General features: G+C 43.4%; 1 protein-coding gene across 2 annotated transcripts in view; it reads left to right on the top strand.

The window, feature by feature from the left end:
• The first annotated feature begins 1,346 nt into the window (after window positions 1-1,346).
• LOC138651075 (immunoglobulin superfamily member 1-like) overlaps window positions 1,347-22,042 on the top strand; it is a 32,524-nt gene continuing 11,828 nt past the window's right edge. The window contains exons 1-2 of one of the 2 annotated variants that reach the window (XM_069741049.1): window positions 1,347-1,527; window positions 20,464-20,499. In XM_069741049.1, the coding sequence (XP_069597150.1) occupies window positions 1,494-1,527; window positions 20,464-20,499 (70 nt within the window). In that variant the 5' untranslated portion in view covers window positions 1,347-1,493. The remainder of the gene's footprint in view (window positions 1,528-20,463; window positions 20,500-22,042) is intronic. The other variant, XM_069741050.1, reaches the window with a different exon arrangement.

Raw genomic sequence — 22,042 nt, forward strand, 5'->3', positions numbered from 1 at the left:
TGAACTCCACACCGACTCATGGTGTGGAGGGGCAAATCTGCTTTCCCAGAGCTTCCAGCTAGCCTGAATAAGACATAGTGACAAGCTGGACAAAAAGAGACATATTTGCAGAGCAATAGAGTCCAAACAAATGGACAAACAAAAACTAGCAAAAACTTATCTTTTGCTGACAGGGACTGGCCATATGAGAAATCCAAGGAGAGAACCAAATCCAACCAAGAACATTGACAGCAGGCATGAACTAAAGCCCAGAGCAGGTTTAAATAACAAACCCAGGCAAGGCGATTAGTGAAGGCAGCTGCTACAGCTACCTAAAGGAGCAGCAGTTCCACTCGAAACCACCAGAGGGAGCCCAAGGGCAGAACCCTTAAAAATACCATTAGCAACCACAGGAGGGAGCTCCATAACGGAATTCACAACAATATACTACGTGGCTGTGCAATATATTATGTGGCTGTGCAATATATTACGTGGCTGTGCAATATATTACGTGGCTGGGCAATATACTACATTGTCAGTGCTATATACTACGGGGGCTGTGCTATATACTACTTGGCTGGGCAATATACTACGTGGGCTGTGCTATATACTACGTGGGCTGTGTTATATACTACATGGGCTGTGTTATATACTGCGTGGGCTGTGTTATATACTACATGGGCTGTGCTATATACTACGTGGGCTGTGTTATATACTACGTGTGCTGTATGCTACTTGGCTGTGCTATAATTCTCTGCTGTATCTGTGCATCATGAATTGTGGTATGTGTTAAAGAGGGGTGCCCACTGAGAGTCTTTCACCCGGGGCCCTCAAAAACTTGGAGCAGGCCCTAGCTTCACTGATTCTTCAAGGCCGGGCATGACTAATCAGCGACAGGCGCAGTCCGGCCGCTAATTGGTGCGGAATTTGAACCACGCTTCGCTTATTGGCTGCGCCCGGCCGGCTGAATCCTGTGTATAAATTGCATTATTCTGAAAACTTCATAAATAAACTACATACATATTCTAGAATACCCGATGCGTTAGAATCGGGCCACCATCTAGTATTTTTAATAATTGTTTATGACTATTTTTTATTAATATTTAATATTAACGATATGTTACTATTAATTATTATTAATCAATATTTAATATTTATTATTCATATGTATTATTATTATTATTATTATTATTTACAGGGTGGAGACATAACTACTCATGTCCTGAACTCATTTGTTGCTGATAGAGAAATCTGTTTTTCTTACAGAAGCCCTAATGATTAGAACAATAGATTAAATAGAGTGGAAGAAATCTTCCTTTTACTTTTACTTTTACTCTTTTATCCCAACAGCGAGGGCTGGAAGTTTCATTTCACATTTAGAAAGTCCGAGATCTAGACGTGACGGATTTATGGGGGAGTGGAGATCTTACAAAGAAGAGTGACGCAAGACTTCAAGCTTTAGTTCTCACATCAGTGATTGGGTTTATAGCTACAGAGATACCAGTGGAAGAAACATGGATCCAGTCACCTACTGTATCATCAGCACCTGTAAGTATTTGATCAGGGGTCTAATCAGGGGGTGTAGAGGTAGCAGCCCCTCTGTCACATAAGACAAAAAAAATGCTCCTAGTTTCATCAGTGATTTTGTTCAGATTTTCAGCAGTGTCATCAGAATTTGGTCCAAGATTCATCAGTTTTTCTCAGATGCGGAAAAAAAGTTTTTTTTACCTTGTCTTATCTAGAGGTCCATGAAAAACGGCATTGGATTGCTGTCCGATTTTGTTCAGGGACCCATTGACTTGCCTTGTTGACTTTAACCCAACACTCGGGTGGGTCTGCAATTTTGCACAGACCACTCGGTCTGCAAAATTTTTTCATAAAATCGGATTTGTAAACAGCCCATAGACTGAGTCCTAGCCACAAAAAACCACAGATAGATCTAGTATGTGAAAAAATGGACGTCTTAATGAGCTCTTATTGCATATTTGCCTGAGCATCGTAAGGGTGTTATCAGCGGAGTACACTTGTATGTATATATATACATATATATATATATAAATATATATATATATACTGTATATATATAAATTTTTATTGAAAGTTTCACTAGCTAATACAGTCAACATTTTCAAAGAAATCAATCCACAGCCAGTGCGCAGACGGGATAAATAATATTATTAATATAATATACATGTATCATTACCTAAAGATATCCATAGATATACAGAAAATATCCATTAAAAGGGTATTCCTATCTACAAAATCTTATCCCAATATATAGTAAGTGTAATAATAATAATATTTGTAAATGTAGTATAGTTCTTCTGATAAGCTCTGCCGCTTACCCCATGTGCAGGACATTGCAGAAGCTTAGGTATCTATGTTTACAACCACTCACATACTGACAATTAGTGGTTGCAGGTCGTAACCATGGATATGTAATCCACTACAACGCCCTGGGGTAATCAGAAGAACTATACTACATTTCTAATTGGAGGTATTCTCTAATATTATTATTATTACACCTACTTCATATTGGGATAAGATCTTGGAGATGGGACCAAATGAAAAGAAAGAATAAACCAAAATAAAACATAAGAAAGCCATCATCAAAGAAAAGGATGGAAGGGGAAAGTTTCTAATCTAGTCCCTTTAATGCTCAACTATTAATGCGAGTTGACCTAGGTGTTTTTTTAGATCTTCAAAGACAATCCCAGTTGTTGTAGCAAAAGGTTTATTTTGATATGTGACCACAACATCTTTTAGACACTGGCATTCAGATACCGTAGAATGCGAAAGCCAATACAGTGTGTTAGAGGCTGGGACTTCCCTGCCAGGTGGGATGCATCGCAGGATCTGTTGCTCTGGTCTCCCATTCAGGTCTGGCGCTGGGTTTGCTGCTTAGCGCAGACTTTGGTCTCAGCATCTTGCTCAGGCTCCTGTTGTACGTGTGCTTACTGCTGGCTCTCCAGCTAAAGTCTTTGGTAACCAGTGGCAGCCCCACTCTCTGCAGTCTAAGTCCAGAAATTACCTTACTTAGCATGTCCGTGATATGGTGCCTTGTCATTGGTGCTCGGATGCTTTCTGCTCTGGTGATGTGGCAGCTCTGGATTGGCCCATGGGCGACACCCCGTCTGACTGGCGTGAGTGTTTGGGGTGGAGCCTGGTGCATAAGGGACTTTCAGCGAAGCACGCGGAAGTGCTAGAGTCACTTGTGTTTGGTGTGTGGATACGCTACCGCTCTGTCTGTGCATTTTGTATTGTTAGCACAGTATCCGCTACCAGTGGGACATCAGTGATCTGTGTCAGCAAGTGTTCAGGGCTGGCCCTGTGCCATTAGAATTCTGGCACTTCTGGAGAGGACATTGGCTGTGTGAGTTCAGGGCTGGCATCAAGCCATTAGAATTCTGGCTCCTCCGGAGAGGAGGTTTGCTGTGTGTTCTTGCTGACTGTGAGTTTTTGCTATCTGTTCCATCCCATGTGTATGCTATACTTTCCTGTGGGGTTAACAGGGTATTGCACCACAGAGCAAGTTCAACCCAGGTTTTATTTTACAATGGTTCTAACAGGGTATTGCACACTTCCCTTTGTCCCTGTACCCCTCAGTGGTTAGCTGAGCTGGTACTTATCTTCCATGTAACCCTCGGTGGTTAGCTGAGCTGGTAATTATTTTCCCTGTACCCCTCGGTGGTTAGCTGAGCTGATGCTTACCTTCCCTGTACCACTCGGTGGTTAGTTGAGCTGGTACTAACCTTCCCTGTACCCCTCTGTCATTAGCTAACCTGGTACTAACCTTCCCTGTACCCCTTGGTGGTTAGCTGAGCTGATACTTACCTTCCCTGTACCCCTCAGTGGTTTGCTGAGCTGGTACTAACCTTCCCTATACCTCTCGGTGGTTAGCTGAGCTGGTACTAACCTTCCCTATACTCCTGGGTGGTTAGCTGAGCTGGTACTAACCTTCGCTGTATCCCTTAGTGGTTAGGTGAGCTGGTACTTACCTTCCCTGTACCCCTCGGTGGTTAGCTGAGCTGATACTTTCCTTTCCTGTACCGATCGGTAGTTAGTAGAGCTGGTACTAACCTTCCCTGTACCCCTCGGTGGTTAGCTGACATGGTACTTACCTTCCTATTACCCCTTGGTGGTTACCTGAGCTGGTAATTACTGTCCCTATCCCTCTCGGTAGTTTGCTGAGCTGATACTTACCTTCCCTGTACCCCTCAGCATTTAGCTGAGCTGGTGCTTACCTTTCCTGTACCCCTTGGTGGTTAGATGAGCTGATACTTACCTTCCCTGTACCCCTCGGTGGTTTGATGAGCTGGTACTAACCTTCCCTGTACCCCTCAATGGTTAGCTGAGATGGTACTTATCTTCCCTGTACCCCTCGGTGGTTAGCTGAGCTGGTACTTACTTACTGTCCCTATACCTCTCGGTGGTTAGCTGAGCTGGTGCTAACCTTCCCTGTACCCCTTGGTGGTTAGCTGAGCTAGTACTAACCTTCCCTGTACCCCTCGGTGGTTAGCTGAGCTGATACTTTCCTTCCTTGTACCGATTGGTGGTTAGCAGAGCTGGTACTAACCTTCCCTGTATTCCTCGGTGGTTACTGACCTGGTACTTACCTTCCATGTATCCCTCGGTGGTTAGCTGAGCTGGTAATTACTGTCCCTATACCTCTCGGTGGTTAGCTGAGCTGATACTTACCTTCCCTGTACCCCTCGGTGTTTAGCTGAGCTGGTACTAACCTTCTCTGTTCCCCTCGGTGGTTAGCTGAGCTGATACTTACCTTCCCTGTATCCCTCGGTGGTTAACTGAGCTGGTACTAACCTTTCCTGTACCCCTCGGTGGTTATCTAACCTGGCACTAACCTTCCCTGTACCCCTCGGTGGTTTGCTGAGCTGGTACTCACCTTCCCTGTAACCCTCAGTGGTTAGCTGAGCTGGTACTTACTGTCGCTATACCTCTCGGTGGACAGCTGAGCTGGTACTAACCTTCCCTGTACCCCTTGGTGGTTAGCTGAGCTGGTACTAACCTTCGCTGTGTCCCCCCGGTGGTTAGCTGAGCAGGTACTTACCTTTTCTGTATCCCTCAGTGGTTAGCCGAGCTGATACTTTCCTTCCCTGTACCACTCGGTGGTTAGCTGACCTGGTACTTACCTTCCCTGTACCCCTCAGTGGTTAGCTGAGCTGGTACTTACTGTCCCTATACCTTTCAGTGCTTAGCTGAGCTGATAATTACCTTCCCTGTACTCCTCGGTGGTTAGCTGAGCTGGTACTTACCGTCACTGTACCCCTCGGTGGTTAGCTGAGCTGGTACTTACCTTCCCTGTACCCCTCGGTGGTTAGCTGAGCTGGCACTTACCTTTCCTGTACCCCTCGGTGGTTAGCTGAGCTGGCACTTACCTTCCCTGTACACCTCGGTGGTTAGCTGACCTGGTACTTACCTTTCCTGTACCCCTCGGTGGTTAGCTGAGCTGGCACTTACCTTCCCTGTACCCCTCGGTGGTTAGTTGAGCTGGTACTTACTGTCCCTATACCTCTCGGCAGTTAGCTGACCTGGTACTTACCTTCCCTGTACCCCTCGGTGGTTAGCTGAGCTGGTACCGACTGTCCCTGTACCTCTTGATGGTTAGCTGTGTACTCCTCTCCCTGTGCATCTCTGAGTAGTATCTGGGTTTGGTTTTCTGCTTTCCATTCACGCTGTGTGGAGTTAACTCAGTGTGTTTAAGGAGGAACGTTCGCTAATTTTTTATCCGTCTTTGTTCATACTAGCAGCAGTTTACTGCACGGTGGACCCCGGGTTGTGATTGCACCTTATTTGTTATTTATTTTTATTTGGTGCAATCTGCCAACCCTAACACAGTGAGTGATACATTGTACAAAGAAATGGTGTTGCATTAATAAACTACATGGAATACATTGATGTCATGAAATATTGATATATGAATAATAATCACAAATATATCCCAAAAGCCTACACCTAGAACCCAGAAAATAATTGCAATTATACATGTTTTGCTATGCATATGTCTATTTTCTTTGCGTGCATTGGAACAGCACAAAAAAGCGAAATGGACATAATTTCACACAAAACTCCTAAAATGAGGCGGACAAAATTGTTGGCACCCTCAACTTAATATTTGGCTGCACCCTTTAGATTTAATAATTGCAATCAATCGCTTCCTATAACCATCAACAAGCTTCTTACACAGCTCAGTTAGAATTTTGGACCACTCTTTTTTTGCAAATTGCTCCAGGTCTCTCATATTTAAAAGCGCCTTCTCCCAACAGGTGTTCAATGGAATTTAGAGCCAAACTCATTGCTGGCCACTTCACAACTCTTCATGGCTATATTTCCATCCATTTCTGGGGGCTTCTTGAAGTATGTTTGGAATCATTGTCCTACTGGAAGACCCACGACATAAGATGCAAACCCAGCTTTCTGACACTGGGCACTACATTGGTAGTCTTCAGATTTCATGATGTCTTGCACACAGTCAAGACACCAAGTGCCACAAGTGGCAAAACAACCCCAAAACATCTTTTAACCTCCACCATATTTGACTGGGGGTACTATGCTCTTTTATTTGAAGGCCTCATTCCATTTTCAGCAATCAAGATGGTGTGCTTTCCTAAAAAGCTCTATCTTGGTCTCATCTGTACACAAGACACTTTAGCAGATGGGTTTTGGCTTATATACATTTTGGCAAACTACAGTTTAGCTTTCTTTATTTCTCTGTGTCAGCAGTGTGGTCCTCTTGGGTCTCTTGCCATAGCGTTTCATTTCAATGTCAACGGATAGATCGCACAGACACTCATGCACCCTGAACCTAGGACAGCTTCAATATTTTTGGACCTTGATTGGGGCAGCTTATCCACCACCTGGGCTATCCTGCGTTGCAACCTTTCATCAACTCTTCTCTTCTATCCACATCCAGGGAGATTAGATACAGTGCCATACATAGGTTGTAAACTTCTTGATTATGTTGCACACTGTGGACAAAAAAACATCAAGATCTCTGGAGTTGGACTTGTAACCTTGAGATTTTGATATTATTCAACAATTTTGGTACTCAAGTCCTCAGACTGTTCTCTTCTGGTTTCAGATGTGATTTCCATATTGCCCACACTTTTTCCTTGCCATGGATGAGTTAGAACGAGCATCACATTCTTGAAACAAAGTTGTTTAAACATTTTTATAAAGGTGCCAACATATTTGTCTGGCCCATTTTGGGGGTTTTGCATGAAATAATGCCCAATTTGCCTTTTTCCCTCAGTTTTATTGTGTTGTTTCAATACACACAAAGAAAATAAACATGAGTATAACAAAACATGTCTAATTGCAATAATTTTCTGGGAGTAATACTGAACATTTTCAAGGGTGCCAACATTTTCGGCCATGACTGTATATGTATATACTGTATATATCCCCCCCAAAAAACAAAGCAGCACGCCATAATGGAATAAATTCATGTGCAATTTAATTGCCCACCTGGCGACGTTTCGGTCCCAAAAATATGGACCTTTTTCAAGCCCATCTTTATATATACATATACAGTTGTGCTCACAAGTTTACATCCCTCTGATGAATTTTTGATTTTTAGGCCTTTTTTTCAGAGAATATGAATGACAACACCAAAACTTTTCCTCCACTCATGGATAGTATACAACACAAAAAGATACCAGTCATAAATTCCCATATACATATACCAAATGGCGACTCATATGCAGCATCAATACGGGAGAAAAAAAGAGTCCAAAAATATTGCCAATTAATTATAAAAAGTTATATTATTTATTCAAACAATCACATTAGATTTTACACATAAATAATTCAAAATGTAACAGCAATTTGAAGTATATGGTTTTTATCATAGTTGTGACTACATCCATAAATGCAAAAGATGACCCAAGAATACAGATCGAGACAGATAATACCCATAGCAGGTTCATAAAATTATGCTATCAGGCATAATATCCATGATAATATAAAGTGCATGTGCTTAACCCCTTCAAGACCCAGCCTATTTTGACCTTAAAGACCTTGCCGTTTTTTGCAATTCTGACCAGTGTCCCATTATGAGGTAATAACTCAGGAACGCTTCAACGGATCCTAGCGGTTCTGAGATTGTTTTTTCGTGACATATTGGGCTTCATGTTAGTGGTAAATTTAGGTCAATAAATTCTGCATTTATTTGTGATAAACACGGAAATTTGGCGAAAATTTTGAAAATTTCGCAATTTTCACATTTTGAATTTTTATTCTGTTAAACCAGAGAGATATGTGACACAAAATAGTTAATAAATAACATTTCCCACATGTTTACTTTACATCAGCACAATTTTGGAAACAAAATTTTTTTTTGTTAGGAAGTTATAAGGGTTAAAATTCGACCAGCGATTTGTCATTTTTACAACGAAATTTACAAAACCATTTTTTTTAGGGACCACCTCACATTTGAAGTCAGTTTGAGGGGTCTATATGGCTGAAAATACCCAAAAGTGACACCATTCTAAAAACTGCACCCCTCAAGGTACTCAAAACCACATTCAAGAAGTTTATTAACCCTTCAGGTGCTTCACAGCAGCAGAAGCAACATGGAAGGAAAAAATGAACATTTAACTTTTTAGTCACAAAAATTATCTTTTAGCAACAATTTTTTTATTTTCCCAATGGTAAAAGGAGAAACTGAACCACGGAAGTTGTTGTGCAATTTGTCCTGAGTACGCTGATACCTCATATGTGGGGGTAAACCACTGTTTTGGCGCACGGCAGGGCTTGGAAGGGAAGGAGCGCCATTTGACTTTTTGAATCAAAAATTGGCTCCACTCTTTAGCGGACACCATGTCACGTTTGGAGAGCCCCCGTGTGCCTAAAAATTGGAGCTCCCCCACAAGTGACCCCATTTTGGAAACTAGACGCCCCAAGGAACTTATCTAGATGCATAGTGAGCACTTTGAACCCCCAGGTGCTTCACAAATTGATCCGTAAAAATGAAAAAGTACTTTTTTTTCACAAAAAAAATCTTTTAGCCTCAATTTTTTCATTTTCACATGGGCAACAGGATAAAATGGATCCTAAAATGTGTTGGGCAATTTCTCCTGAGTACACCAATACCTCACATGTGGAGGTAAACCACTGTTTGGGCACATGGTAAGGCTCGGAAGGGAAGGAGCGCCATTTGACTTTTTGAATGAAAAATTATTTCCATCGTTAGCGGACACCATGTCGCGTTTGGATAGCTCCTGTGTGCCTAAACATTGGCGCTCCCCCACAAGTGACCCCATTTTGGAAACTAGACCCCCCAAGGAACTAATTTAGATGCCTAGTGAGCAATTTAAACCCTCAGGTGCTTCACAAATTGATCTGTAAAAATGAAAAAGTAATTTTTTTTCACAAAAAAATTTTTTTCGCCTCAATTTTTTCATTTTCACATGGGCAGTAGGATAAAATGGATCATAAAATTTGTTGGGCAATTTCTCCCGAGTACGCCGATACCTCATATGTGGGGGTAAACCACTGTTTGGGCACTCGGCAGGGCTCGGAAGAGAAGGCGCGCCATTTGACTTTTTGAATGGAAAATTAGCTCCAATTGTTAGCGGACACCATGTCGCGTTTGGAGAGCCCCTGTGTGCCTAAACATTGGAGCTCCCCCACAAGTGACCCCATTTTGGAAACTAGACCCCCCAAGGAACTTATCTAGATGCATATTGAGCACTTTAAACCCCCAGGTGCTTCACAGAAGTTTATAACGCAGAGCCATGAAAATAAAAAATAATTTTTCTTTCCTCAAAAATGATTTTTTAGCCTGGAATTTCCTATTTTGCCAAGGATAATAGGAGAAATTGGACCCTAAATATTGTTGTCCAGTTTATCCTGAGTACGCTGATACCCCATATGTGGGGGTAAACCACTGTTGGGCGCACGGCAGGGCTCGGAAGGGATGGCACGCCATTTGGCTTTTTAAATGGAAAATTAGCTCCAATCATTAGCGGACACCATGTCACGTTTGGAGAGCCCCTGTGTGCCTAAACATTGGAGGTCCCCCAGAAATTACACCATTTTAGAAACTAGACCCCCAAAGGAACTAATCTAGATGTGTGGTGAGGACTTTGAACCCCCAAGTGCTTCACAGAAGTTTATAACGCAGAGCCATGAAAATAAAAAAAAAAATTATTTTCTCAAAAATGATCTTTTAGCCTGCAATTTTTTATTTTCCCAAGGGTAACAGGAGAAATTTGACCCCAAAAGTTGTTGTCCAGTTTCTCCTGAGTACGCTGATACCCCATATGTGGGGGTAAATCACTGTTTGGGCACATGCCGGGGCTCGGAAGTGAAGTAGTGACGTTTTGAAATGCAGACTTTGATGGAATGCTCTGTGGGCGTCACGTTGCGTTTGCAGAGCCCCTGATGTGGCTTAACAGTAGAAACCCCCCACAAGTGACCCCATTTTGGAAACTAGACCCCCAAAGGAACTTATCTAGATGTGTGGTGAGCACTTTGAACCCCCAAGTGCTTCATAGAAGTTTATAATGCAGAGCCGTGAAAATAATAAATACGTTTTCTTTCCTCAAAAATAATTATTTAGCCCAGAATTTTTTAATTTTCCCAAGGGTAACAGGAGAAATTTGACCCCAATATTTGTTGTCCAGTTTCTCCTGAGTACGGTGATACCCCATATGTGGGGGTAAACTACTGTTTGGGCACATGCCGGGGCTTGGAATTGAAGTAGTGACGTTTTGAAATGCAGACTTTGATGGAATGCTCTGCGGGCGTCACGTTGCGTTTGCAGAGCCCCTGATGTGCCTAAACAGTAGAAACCCCCCACAAGTGACCCCATTTTGGAAACTAGACCCTGAAAGGAACTTATCTAGATGTGTGGTGAGCACTTTGAACCCCCAAGTGCTTCATAGAAGTTTATAATGCAGAGCCGTGAAAATAATAAATACGTTTTCTTTCCTCAAAAATAATTATTTAGCCCAGAATTTTTTAATTTTCCCAAGGGTAACAGGAGAAATTTGACCCCAATATTTGTTGTCCAGTTTCTCCTGAGTACGGTGATACCCCATATGTGGGGGTAAACTACTGTTTGGGCACATGCCGGGGCTTGGAATTGAAGTAGTGACGTTTTGAAATGCAGACTTTGATGGAATGCTCTGCGGGCGTCACGTTGCGTTTGCAGAGCCCCTGATGTGCCTAAACAGTAGAAACCCCCCACAAGTGACCCCATTTTGGAAACTAGACCCTGAAAGGAACTTATCTAGATGTGTGGTGAGCACTTTGAACCCCCAAGTGCTTCATAGAAGTTTATAATGCAGAGCCGTGAAAATAATAAATACGTTTTCTTTCCTCAAAAATAATTATTTAGCCCAGAATTTTTTATTTTCCCAAGGGTTACAGGAGAAATTGGACCCCAAAAGTTGTTGTCCAGTTTCTCCTGAGTACGCTGATACCCCATATGTGGGGGTAAACCACTGTTTGGGCACACGTCGGGGCTCAGAAGGGAAGTAGTGACTTTTGAAATGCAGACTTTGATGGAATGGTCTGCGGGTGTCACGTTGCGTTTGCAGAGCCCCTGGTGTGCCTAAACAGTAGAAACCCCCCACAAGTGACCCCATTTTAGAAACTAGACCCCCCAAGGAACTTATCTAGATATGTGGTGAGCACTTTGAACCCCCAAGTGCTTCACAGACGTTTACAACGCAGAGCCGTGAAAATAAAAAATCATTTTTCTTTCCTCAAAAATTATGTTTTAGCAAGCATTTTTTTAGATTCACAAGGGTAACAGGAGAAATTGGACCCCAGTAATTGTTGCGCAGTTTGTCCTGAGTATGCTGGTACCCCATATGTGGGGGTAAACCACTGTTTGGGCACACGTCAGGGCTCGGAAGTGAGGGAGCACCATTTGACTTTTTGAATACGAGATTGGCTGGAATCAATGGTGGCGCCATGTTGCGTTTGGAGACCCCTGATGTGCCTAAACAGTGGTAACCCCTCAATTCTAACTCCAACACTAACCCCAACACACCCCTAACCCTAATCCCAACTGTAGCCATAATCCTAATCACAACCCTAACCCCAACACACCCCTAACCACAACACTAACCCCAACACACCCCTAACCCTAACCACAACCCTAATTCCAACCCTAACCCTAAGGCTATGTGCCCACGTTGCGGATTCGTGTGAGATATTTCCGCACCATTTTTGAAAAATCTGCGGGTAAAAGGCACTGTGTTTTACCTGCGGATTTTCCGCGGATTTCCAGTGTTTTTTGTGCGGATTTCACCTGCGGATTCCTATTGAGGAACAGGTGTAAAACGCTGCGGAATCCGCACAAAGAATTGACATGCTGCGGAAAATACAACGCAGCGTTCCCGCGCGGTATTTTCCGCACCATGGGCACAGCGGATTTGGTTTTTCATATGTTTACATGGTACTGTAAACCTGATGGAACACTGCTGCGAATCCGCAGCCAAATCCGCACCGTGTGCACATAGCCTAATTCTAAAGGTATGTGCACACACTGCGGAAAACGCTGCGGATCCGCAGCAGTTTCCCATGAGTGTACAGTTCAATGTAAACCTATGGGAAACAAAAATCGCTGTACACATGCTGCGGAAAAACTGCACGGAAACGCAGCGGTTTACATTCCGCAGCATGTCACTTCTTTGTGCGGATTCCGCAGCGGTTTTACAACTGCTCCAATAGAAAATCGCAATTGTAAAACCGCAGTGAAATGCGCAGAAAAAAACGCGGTAAATCCGCCATAAATCCGCAGCGGTTTAGCACTGCGGATTTATCAAATCCGCAGCGGAAAAATCCGCAGAGGACCAGAATACGTGTGCACATACCGAAACCCTAACCCTAGCCCTAACCCTACCCCTAACCCTAACCCTAACCCTAACCCTACCCCTAGCCCTACCCCTAACCCTACCCCTAACCCTAACCCTACCCCTAACCCTAACCCTACCCCTAACCCTAACCCTATTCTAACATTAGTGGAAAAAAAAAAATGTCTTTATTTTTTTATTGTCCCTACCTATGGGGGTGACAAAGGGGGGGGGGGGGTCATTTATTATTTTTTTTATTTTGATCACTGAGATAGATTATATCTCAGTGATCAAAATGCACTTTGGAACGAATCTGCCGGCCGGCAGATTCGGCGGGCGCACTGCGCATGCGCCCGCCATTTTGGAAGATGGCGGCGCCCGGGAGAAGACGGACGGGACCACGGCTGGATCGGTAAGTATGATAGGGTGGGGGGGACTACGGGGGGGGATCGGAGCACGGGGGGGGGGTAATCGGAGCGCGGGAGGGGTGGAACGGAGCGCGGGGGGCGTGGAACGGAGCACGGGGGGGCTGGAACGGAGCACGGGGGGGTGGAACGGAGCACGGGGGGGGTGGATCGGAGTGCAGGGGGGGTGATTGGAGCACGGGGGGGTGATTGGAGCACGGGGGGAGCGGACACGAGCACGGGGGGAGCGGAGCACTGGACGGAGGGGAGCCGGAGCAGTGTACCGGCCAGATCGGGGGGGTGGGGGGGGCGATCGGAGGGGTGGGGTGGGGGCACACTAGTATTTCCAGCCATGGCCGATGATATTTCAGCATCGGCCATGGCTGGATTGTAATATTTCACCCGTTATAATGGGTGAAATATTACAAATCGCTCTGATTGGCAGTTTCACTTTCAACAGCCAATCAGAGCGATCGTAGCCACGAGGGGGTGAAGCCACCCCCCCTGGGCTAAACTACCACTCCCCCTGTCCCTGCAGATCGGGTGAAATGGGAGTTAACCCTTTCACCCGATCTGCAGGGACGCGATCTTTCCATGACGCCGCATAGGCGTCATGGGTCGGAATGGCACCGACTTTCATGACGCCTACGTGGCGTCATGGGTCGGGAAGGGGTTAATAATATAGCGAACCTTGCAACCAGTGCATCAATATAAACGATCATTCCCTTTCCTCGCGATATACCTCTGTGCACATAAGTCCAAAATAAATAAATATAAGTCAATCAGAGGATTTACCCATATATGTGAAATGTGCAAGTCCCGTCTGGACCCCGGTCACCTTACCCCAAGATTTATGCTTTGCAACTTTTTAAAAAGTTGTAAAAATGTTGCAAACACACTCCTGTAGGGTGTGGCATAAAAGAAAACACATTTTAACAGAAACATTATATGTAAAGATGCCAGAAGTGTATAGAACACAGTGAAACAATTTCCATTTGATACAAATAAATAGTAAGCCAAGCCTCAAGCAAAACTAACTTTAAGAATTATTCTCACTATATATATATACCATATATTGACTGCTCAAAAAATAAAGGGAACAATAAAATCCCACATACTAGATATCACTGAATGAAATACTCCAGTTGTAAATCTATATTCATTAAATAGTGTAATGTGTTGAGAACAATAAAACCTAAAAATGATCAACGTAAATCACAACTTATATCCCACAGGGGTCTAGAGTTGGAATGATGTTCAAAATGGAAAATGAAGTGGAAAATGAAGTTTCAGGCTGATCCAACTTCAGTGGAAATGCCTCAAGACAATGAAATGATGCTCAGTATTGTGTGTGGTCTCCACGTGTCTGTATGATCTCCCTTCAATGGCTGGGCATGCTCCTGATGAGGCGGCGGATGGTCTCCTGAGGGATCTCCTCCCAGACCTGGACTAAAGCATCCGCCAACTCCTTGACAGTCTGTGGTGCAACGTGAGGTTGGTAGATGGAGCGAGACATGATGTCTCAGATGTGTACAATCGGATTCAGATCTGAGGAATGGGCGGGCCAGCCCATAGCTTCAATCCCTTCATCTTGCAGGAACTGCTGACGCACTCCAGCCACATGAGGTCTGACATTGTCCTGCATTAGGAGGAACCCAGGGCCAACCGCACCAGCATATGGTCTCACAAGGGTTCTGAGGATCTCATCTCGGTACCTAATGGCAGTCAAGCTACCTGTGGAGAGCACATGGAGGGCTGTGTGGCCCTCCAAAGAAATGCCACCTCACACCATTACTCACACCATTACTGACCCACTGCCAAACCGGTCATACTGAAGGATGTTGCAGGCAGCATATCGCTCTCCAGGAGACTGTCCAGGAGTTGGTGGATGCTTTAGTCCAGGTCTGGGAGGAGTTCCCTCAGGAGACCATCCGCCGCCTCATCAGGAGCATGCCTAGGTGTTGTAGAGAGATCATACAGGCACATGGAGGCCACACACACACTACTGAGCATCATTTCCTTGTCTTGAGGCATTTCCACTGAAGTTGGATCAGCCTGCAACTTCATTTTCCACTTTGATTTGAGCATCATTCCAACTCCAGACCTCTGTGGTATATTAGTTGTGATTTACGTTGATCATTTTTAGGTTTTATTGTTCTCAACACATTCCACTTTGTAATGAATATAGATTTACAACTGGAATATTTTATTCAGTGATATCTAGGATGTAGGATTTTAGTGTTTCCTTTATTTTTTTGAGCAGTGCATATATATACTAGATGGTGGCCCGATTCTAACGCATCGGGCATGTCCACGTAGTATATTGCCCAGTCACGTAGTATATTGCCCAGCCATGTAGTATGTTGCCCAGTCATGTAGTATATTGCCCAGCCACGTAGTATATTGCCCAGCCACGTAGTATATTGCCCAGTCACGTAGGATATTGCCCAGCCACATAGTATATTGCCCAGCCACGTAGTATATTGCCCAGCCACGTAGTATATTGCCCAGCCACGTAGTATATTGCCCAGTCACGTAGGATATTGCCCAGCCACGTAGTATATTGCCCAGCCACGTAGTATATTGCCCAGCCACGTAGTATATTGCCCAGTCACGTAGTATATTGCCCAGTCACGTAGTATATTGCCCAGCGACGTAGTATATTGCCCAGCCACGTAGTATACAGCACAGAGCCATGTAGTATATTGCACAGCGACATAGTATACAGCACAGAGCCACCTAGTATATTGCCCAGCTACGTAATATATTGGCCAGTCACGTAGTATATTGCCCAGCTACGTAGTATATTGCCCAGCCACGTATGTCACAGGTTAAAAAATAAAAAATAAACATATACTCACCTTCCGAGGGCCCCTTGTAGTTCGGTCACATGACCATGATGTCATGGCAGGTCGTTCTCGCGCAGGCACTGTGATAACGTCGCGGTCACATGACCGTGACGTCATGGCAGGTCCTTCTCGCGTAGGCGCGCAGGGCCTGTGATGACGTCGCGGTCACATGACCGTGACGTCATGGCAGGTCCTTCTCGCGCAGGCGCGCAGGACCTGTGATGACGTCGCGGTTACATGACCGTGACGTCACGGCAGGTCGTTCTCGCGCAGGCGTGCAGGCCCTGTGATGACGTCGCGGTCACATGACCGTGACATCATGGCAGGTCCTTCTCCCATAATATTCTTGGCACCGGAACCTGCCGGAGGTCACCGGAGCCTGCCGGAGGTCACCAGAGCATCGCGAAAGGTGAGTATATAATGATTTGTTATTTTTGTAATTATTTTTAACATTAGATGTTTTTACTATTGACGCTGAATAGGCAGCATCAATAGTAAAAACTTGGTGACACAGGGTTAATAGCAGCGGTAACGGAGTGAGTTACCCGCGGCATAACGCGGTCCGTTACCACTGGCATTAATCCTGTGTGAGTGGTGATTGCGGGGAGTATGGAGCAGGTGCCGACTGCAAGGGCGTAGGGAGGGACTAATCGGACTGTGGCCATCGCTGATTGGTCGCGGCAGCCATGACTTGTAGCTGGCGAGACCAATCAGCGACTTGGATTCCATGACAGACAGAGGCCGCGACCAATGAATATCCGTGACAGAAGGACAGAAAGAAGGAAGTGACCCTTAGACAATTATATAGATTGTTTTTAAAGTAAGATTTTAAAAATATTGTTTCAGATGTATATAGACAGACAATTTAATGATAATTACAGGAACTCTTCCAAGGTAGTTATGTCATTGCTACATAAGTCATGAGTGCCAATGCTTCTAGTATTACTTTCAAGAAAAATATATATAGTAATGCAGGGGAAAAAGTCAAAATCATGTAACTGCCCTAACTATAAAAACACTTTTTATTATTAAAAAACCAAGGCAAACTATAGTGACAAAAAACTCAAACAAAAAAGTGCTCAACACAAAGAAATACCCAAAACCTAATGGGGAAAACTAGATGACCATAGCTGCCAAACTACAGTTGCCCCTTCCTAACTGCGGAGGTTGACGCCCTAGGGGGAATGTTGTGGCGCCCCCGCTCCACGATGGCTGACCCTATAGGCCCTGATATGTCCTACAGCCACTAGTGAGAGCCTCTACCCACAACCTAAAGGGTCCTCTGTCACTAAACAAAGAGCAAACTGTGCTAGGGAAAACCTAAGTCCCCAGTAATAGTAAAAACAATGCGAATGATGAATCACCGCTGATACATCCATAGGATGAGTACTTACATATTCCATATATTATGATCCTCTATGCAGATGGTATATGATATCAGGATCAGGTTTTCCTGCAGGGGATGTGTATTATTGACGTATGCATCAGGTCAAGAAAAAATTGGATCCCCAATTGCATCTCAGTATGTGGTCTGCATAAGTGGTTTGGATATGTATATTCTTCTATGTGGGACACTCATGACATATGAATAAATACTACTATTTTGGAACAGTACGGTGCATTGATAAAGCGGCATCATTTATCTCTTTGTTTTTCATTTCGCCATGAGGTGCTAACTAGCAATGGCGAATGATGAATTACCGCTGACACGTACGCATATATCCCATATGTTATGATCCATTCATGCAGATTATGTGTGATATCAGGATCAGTGTTTCTGCAGGGGGTGTATATTATTGACGTATTTTTCAGGTCCAAGGATTAAAGGGATCCCCAACTGCATCCCTGTATCTAGTTTGCATAGTTGGTCTGGATATTGCTAATTTAGCATATGGGACATTCATGACGCATGCATCTATATTACTAGTACTGTCCCTTGATAAAGCGGTATCATTGATCTTCATATATTTCGCCATGTGTTCATACATTGTTTTTACTATTACTGGGGACCTAGGTTTTCCCTAGCACAGTTTGCTCTTTGTTTAGTGACAGAGGACCCTTTAGATTGTGGGTAGAGGCTCTCACTAGTGGCTGTAGGACATACTGTATCAGGGCCTATAGGGTCAGCCATCGTGGAGCGGGGGCGCCACAACGTTCCCCCTAGGGCGTCAACCTCCGCAGTTAGGAAGGGGCAACTGTAGTTTGGCAGCTAGGGTCATCTAGTTTTCCCCATTAGGTTTTGGGTATTTATTTGTGTTGAGCACTTTTTTGTTTGAGTTTTTTGTCACTATAGTTTGCCTTGGTTTTTTAATAATAAAAAGTGTTTTTATAGTTAGGGCAGTTACATGATTGTGCCAATGCTTCTAGGCATAACCAGTTATTTGCAATTATGCAAATTCTTCTACACCAACATTTCTGGGAAAAGCCCTTGTTTCATTTTAGGCAGTGTTTTGATACTAGATAGATATTACTTCACTGCATTATGTACACATGCCATGTGTATGCTGACATGTCTATTTTCACAATTAATAAACTTCCTATTCTTTGTTTTCGGTTCCTTTTTAGCTTTCTGAATAGAAAAGTTACTTGTCTATTACATAGCCTAGCCAAGTTTTACACCAGTTATAGAGAATTGTGCAAAAGTCCAATGCCTTTTGGGTAGGCAGTGCAATATTAATAAGTAGCCATGGGCATTAGGTTTCTGCCATGACAATATACGCCATAAAATGTTTGAATCGTTGGAGACACAGGCTGTGGTTGAACCGTCGCTGATTTAAGGCATTATTAGTTCGTGGAGATGGACAAATTAGCTTTCAGGATCCTGCCCTAGTGGCCCATCAATAGCCCATGGCTGCCGGACTGGAAAAATGAAAAACAGCCTCCTACCGGCCTGCATTCCCGACTCCTCTTCTGATTAGCAGAGTCATGCACACAGGATATAGCAACAGGCCGGCTAATCAAAAGAGAAGCTGGGGATGCCAGCAAGTAAGAGGAGGTCCTTTTCCAGATATTATAGTACCCCCTATGTATATGCTACCATAGTTGGTGACTTCTTGCACGTGCTGCTCCTTCACAGTATATGGCTATATCAGCTGTCCACTTTTTCACTTCTTCAGCGAAGCCGCTTACGGTATATAATAAGCACTGAAGTCTCATGGAGGCCTACAATCTACTATTTGGCTACCACTGGCGTAATGTCATCAGAAAAAGCAAAATCAGTCCTATAGCTGCTCTTAGGACCCATCTAGATCAGTCCAATTTCATCTCGTTGAACCCATCTGGACCTATCAACGTTCTTAACTTTTCTTAAGGGTTCATTCAGATGTAATTTTTTCTTTTTCATGTTCTATACTTGTTATAACAGATAAACCTTGTATCCATTATAGCCTTTGAGGCTGTTGACGTCAGTCTATTTTTCGTTGACTGAGTGGTCCACACCAAAACTTGGAGACATGTCTGATTTTGATCAAACTTGCCAATTCAAGTCTACAGGTCAATGAAAAAAAATAGACAGAACTCCGATATAATCATCCTTGGAATGTCTGATTTTCATGACTTTTGATAGGAAAAGCTTCTCGTACTCAAAAACATGATAAAACTTTGATGGTAAAAGCTGACACAGTGACCAAGAACTTCTGCTCAAGGACACTCGTGAAAATCGGCCTACTTTTTGCGTACGTAAAAAAATCGATGGAGTCTGGACGAGCCCTTATTTGTATTTCCTGAGAAATAATAATTCTGCATTTCTTTTGTTAAAATTAATTGTGCCTCTTTTAGTACTTTCCAAAATGTTTATATTTTTCACTGGACCTAAGCATTCTTCACTTTGTTCAAAGAGTACCGATTGTATAAAACTGTGTTGATACACATTGCATTGACCAAACAAATTTTAGAAGCAAGTGTTTAATTTATTTATACATTTCCATCAGGGCTAACAAAGGGACAGCACAATATAAAGCTCTAAAGAAAGATGTACCAGCACTGTTACTTTATGGGCCAATACAACCAGACGGAATAGTTAACAAGTTCACTTAAAAATGTAACATCCTCCATAAAACACCATTAGAATAATGTGTTAGTTTTGTCCTATAGTAAAACTTTACTGCCCTGTAAGGAACGTTGTAAAAGTACAATTATAAACTTATAAAACCTTTATAGATTAGAAAAAGAATAGATTTTTGGTCAAATAATGATTCTGTTTCCCAGGGTGAGATAGAACCCACAAACTAAAAATACTGAAAAACTGAACAAACAGAAAAGAGAAAAGTTGCCTACTGTACAATCGTCAAACATTATGCAACGACGTGTTACTTCTTTTTTTACAATTTCATTTTTAATGTACCTAAAGTTATGTTATCATATCGAAATGACAGTAAATATAAAGGACTATTTCTTATATTTCAGATGGCATTCTGATGATAACACATAGTGGGGAATGTGGTGAGTAACATAAAAAAGGGCATTATGTATGGAATCATAGCCTGAGATGGCCCGTAGCCAAATGTAAACACTCACACAAGGGTATCATGATGATGTTTCAAGGTCGCCATGTTCATTCTTGGTCCAAGTAGACATTTTCAAGTGTAATAATTAGGAATCTTTTTCCTATGGCACCAAATATAGTTCCAAATAAGGACCTCTGTACCCCATGTTATGTCCTCAATAGCCCTTCACGTGAAAATGGCTAACATTTTCAATATACAGGTCCTTCTCAAAAAATTAGCATATAGTGTTAAATTTCATTATTTACCATAATGTAATGATTACAATTAAACTTTCATATATTATAGATTCATTATCCACCAACTGAAATTTGTCAGGTCTTTTATTGTTTTAATACTGATGATTTTGGCATACAACTCCTGATAACCCAAAAAACCTGTCTCAATAAATTAGCATATTTCACCCATACAATCAAATAAAAGTGTTTTTTAATAACAAACAAAAAAACCATCAAATAATAATGTTCAGTTATGCACTCAATACTTGGTCGGGAATCCTTTGGCAGAAATGACTGCTTCAATGCGGCGTGGCATGGAGGCAATCAGCCTGTGACACTGCTGAGATGTTATGGAGGCCCAGGATGCTTCAATAGCGGCCTTAAGCTCATCCAGAGTGTTGGGTCTTGCGTCTCTCAACTTTCTCTTCACAATATCCCACAGATTCTCTATGGGGTTCAGGTCAGGAGAGTTGGCAGGCCAATTGAGCACAGTAATACCATGGTCAGTAAACCATTTACCAGTGGTTTTGGCACTGTGAGCAGGTGCCAGGTCGTGCTGAAAAAATGAAATCTTCATCACCATAAAGCATTGACCCTGTCCTTGATGAAACACAGTGGACCAACACCAGCAGCTGACATGGCACCCCACACCATCACTGACTGTGGGTACTTGACACTGGACTTCAGGCATTTTGGCATTTTCTTCTCCCCAGTCTTCCTCCAGACTCTGGCACCTTGATTTCCGAATGACATGCAAAATTTGCTTTCATCAGAAAAAAGTACTTGGGACCACTTAGCAACAGTCCAGTGCTGCTTCTCTGTAGCCCAGGTCAGGCGCCTCTGCCGCTGTTTATGGTTCAAAAGTGGCTTTACCTGGGGAATGCGGCACCTGTAGCCCATTTCCTGCACACGCCTGTGCACGGTGGCTCTGGATGTTTCCACACCAGACTCAGTCCACTGCTTCCTCAGGTTCCCCAAGTTCTGGAATCGGTCCTTCTCCACAATCTTCCTCAGGGTCCGGTCTCCTCTTCTCGTTGTACAGCGTTTTCTGCCACATTGTTTCCTTCCAACAGACTTACCATTGAGGTGCCTTGATACAGCACTCTGGGAACAGCCTATTTGTTGAGAAATTTCTTTCTGGGTCTTACCCTCTTGCTTGAGGGTGTCAATGATGGCCTTCTTGACATCTGTCAGGTCGCTAGTCTTACCCATGATGGGGGTTTTGAGTAATGAACAAGGCAGGGAGTTTATAAAAGCCTCAGA

This window comes from Ranitomeya imitator, chromosome 10, assembly GCF_032444005.1.
Source record: "Ranitomeya imitator isolate aRanImi1 chromosome 10, aRanImi1.pri, whole genome shotgun sequence".
Taxonomy (NCBI): Eukaryota; Metazoa; Chordata; class Amphibia; order Anura; family Dendrobatidae; genus Ranitomeya; species Ranitomeya imitator.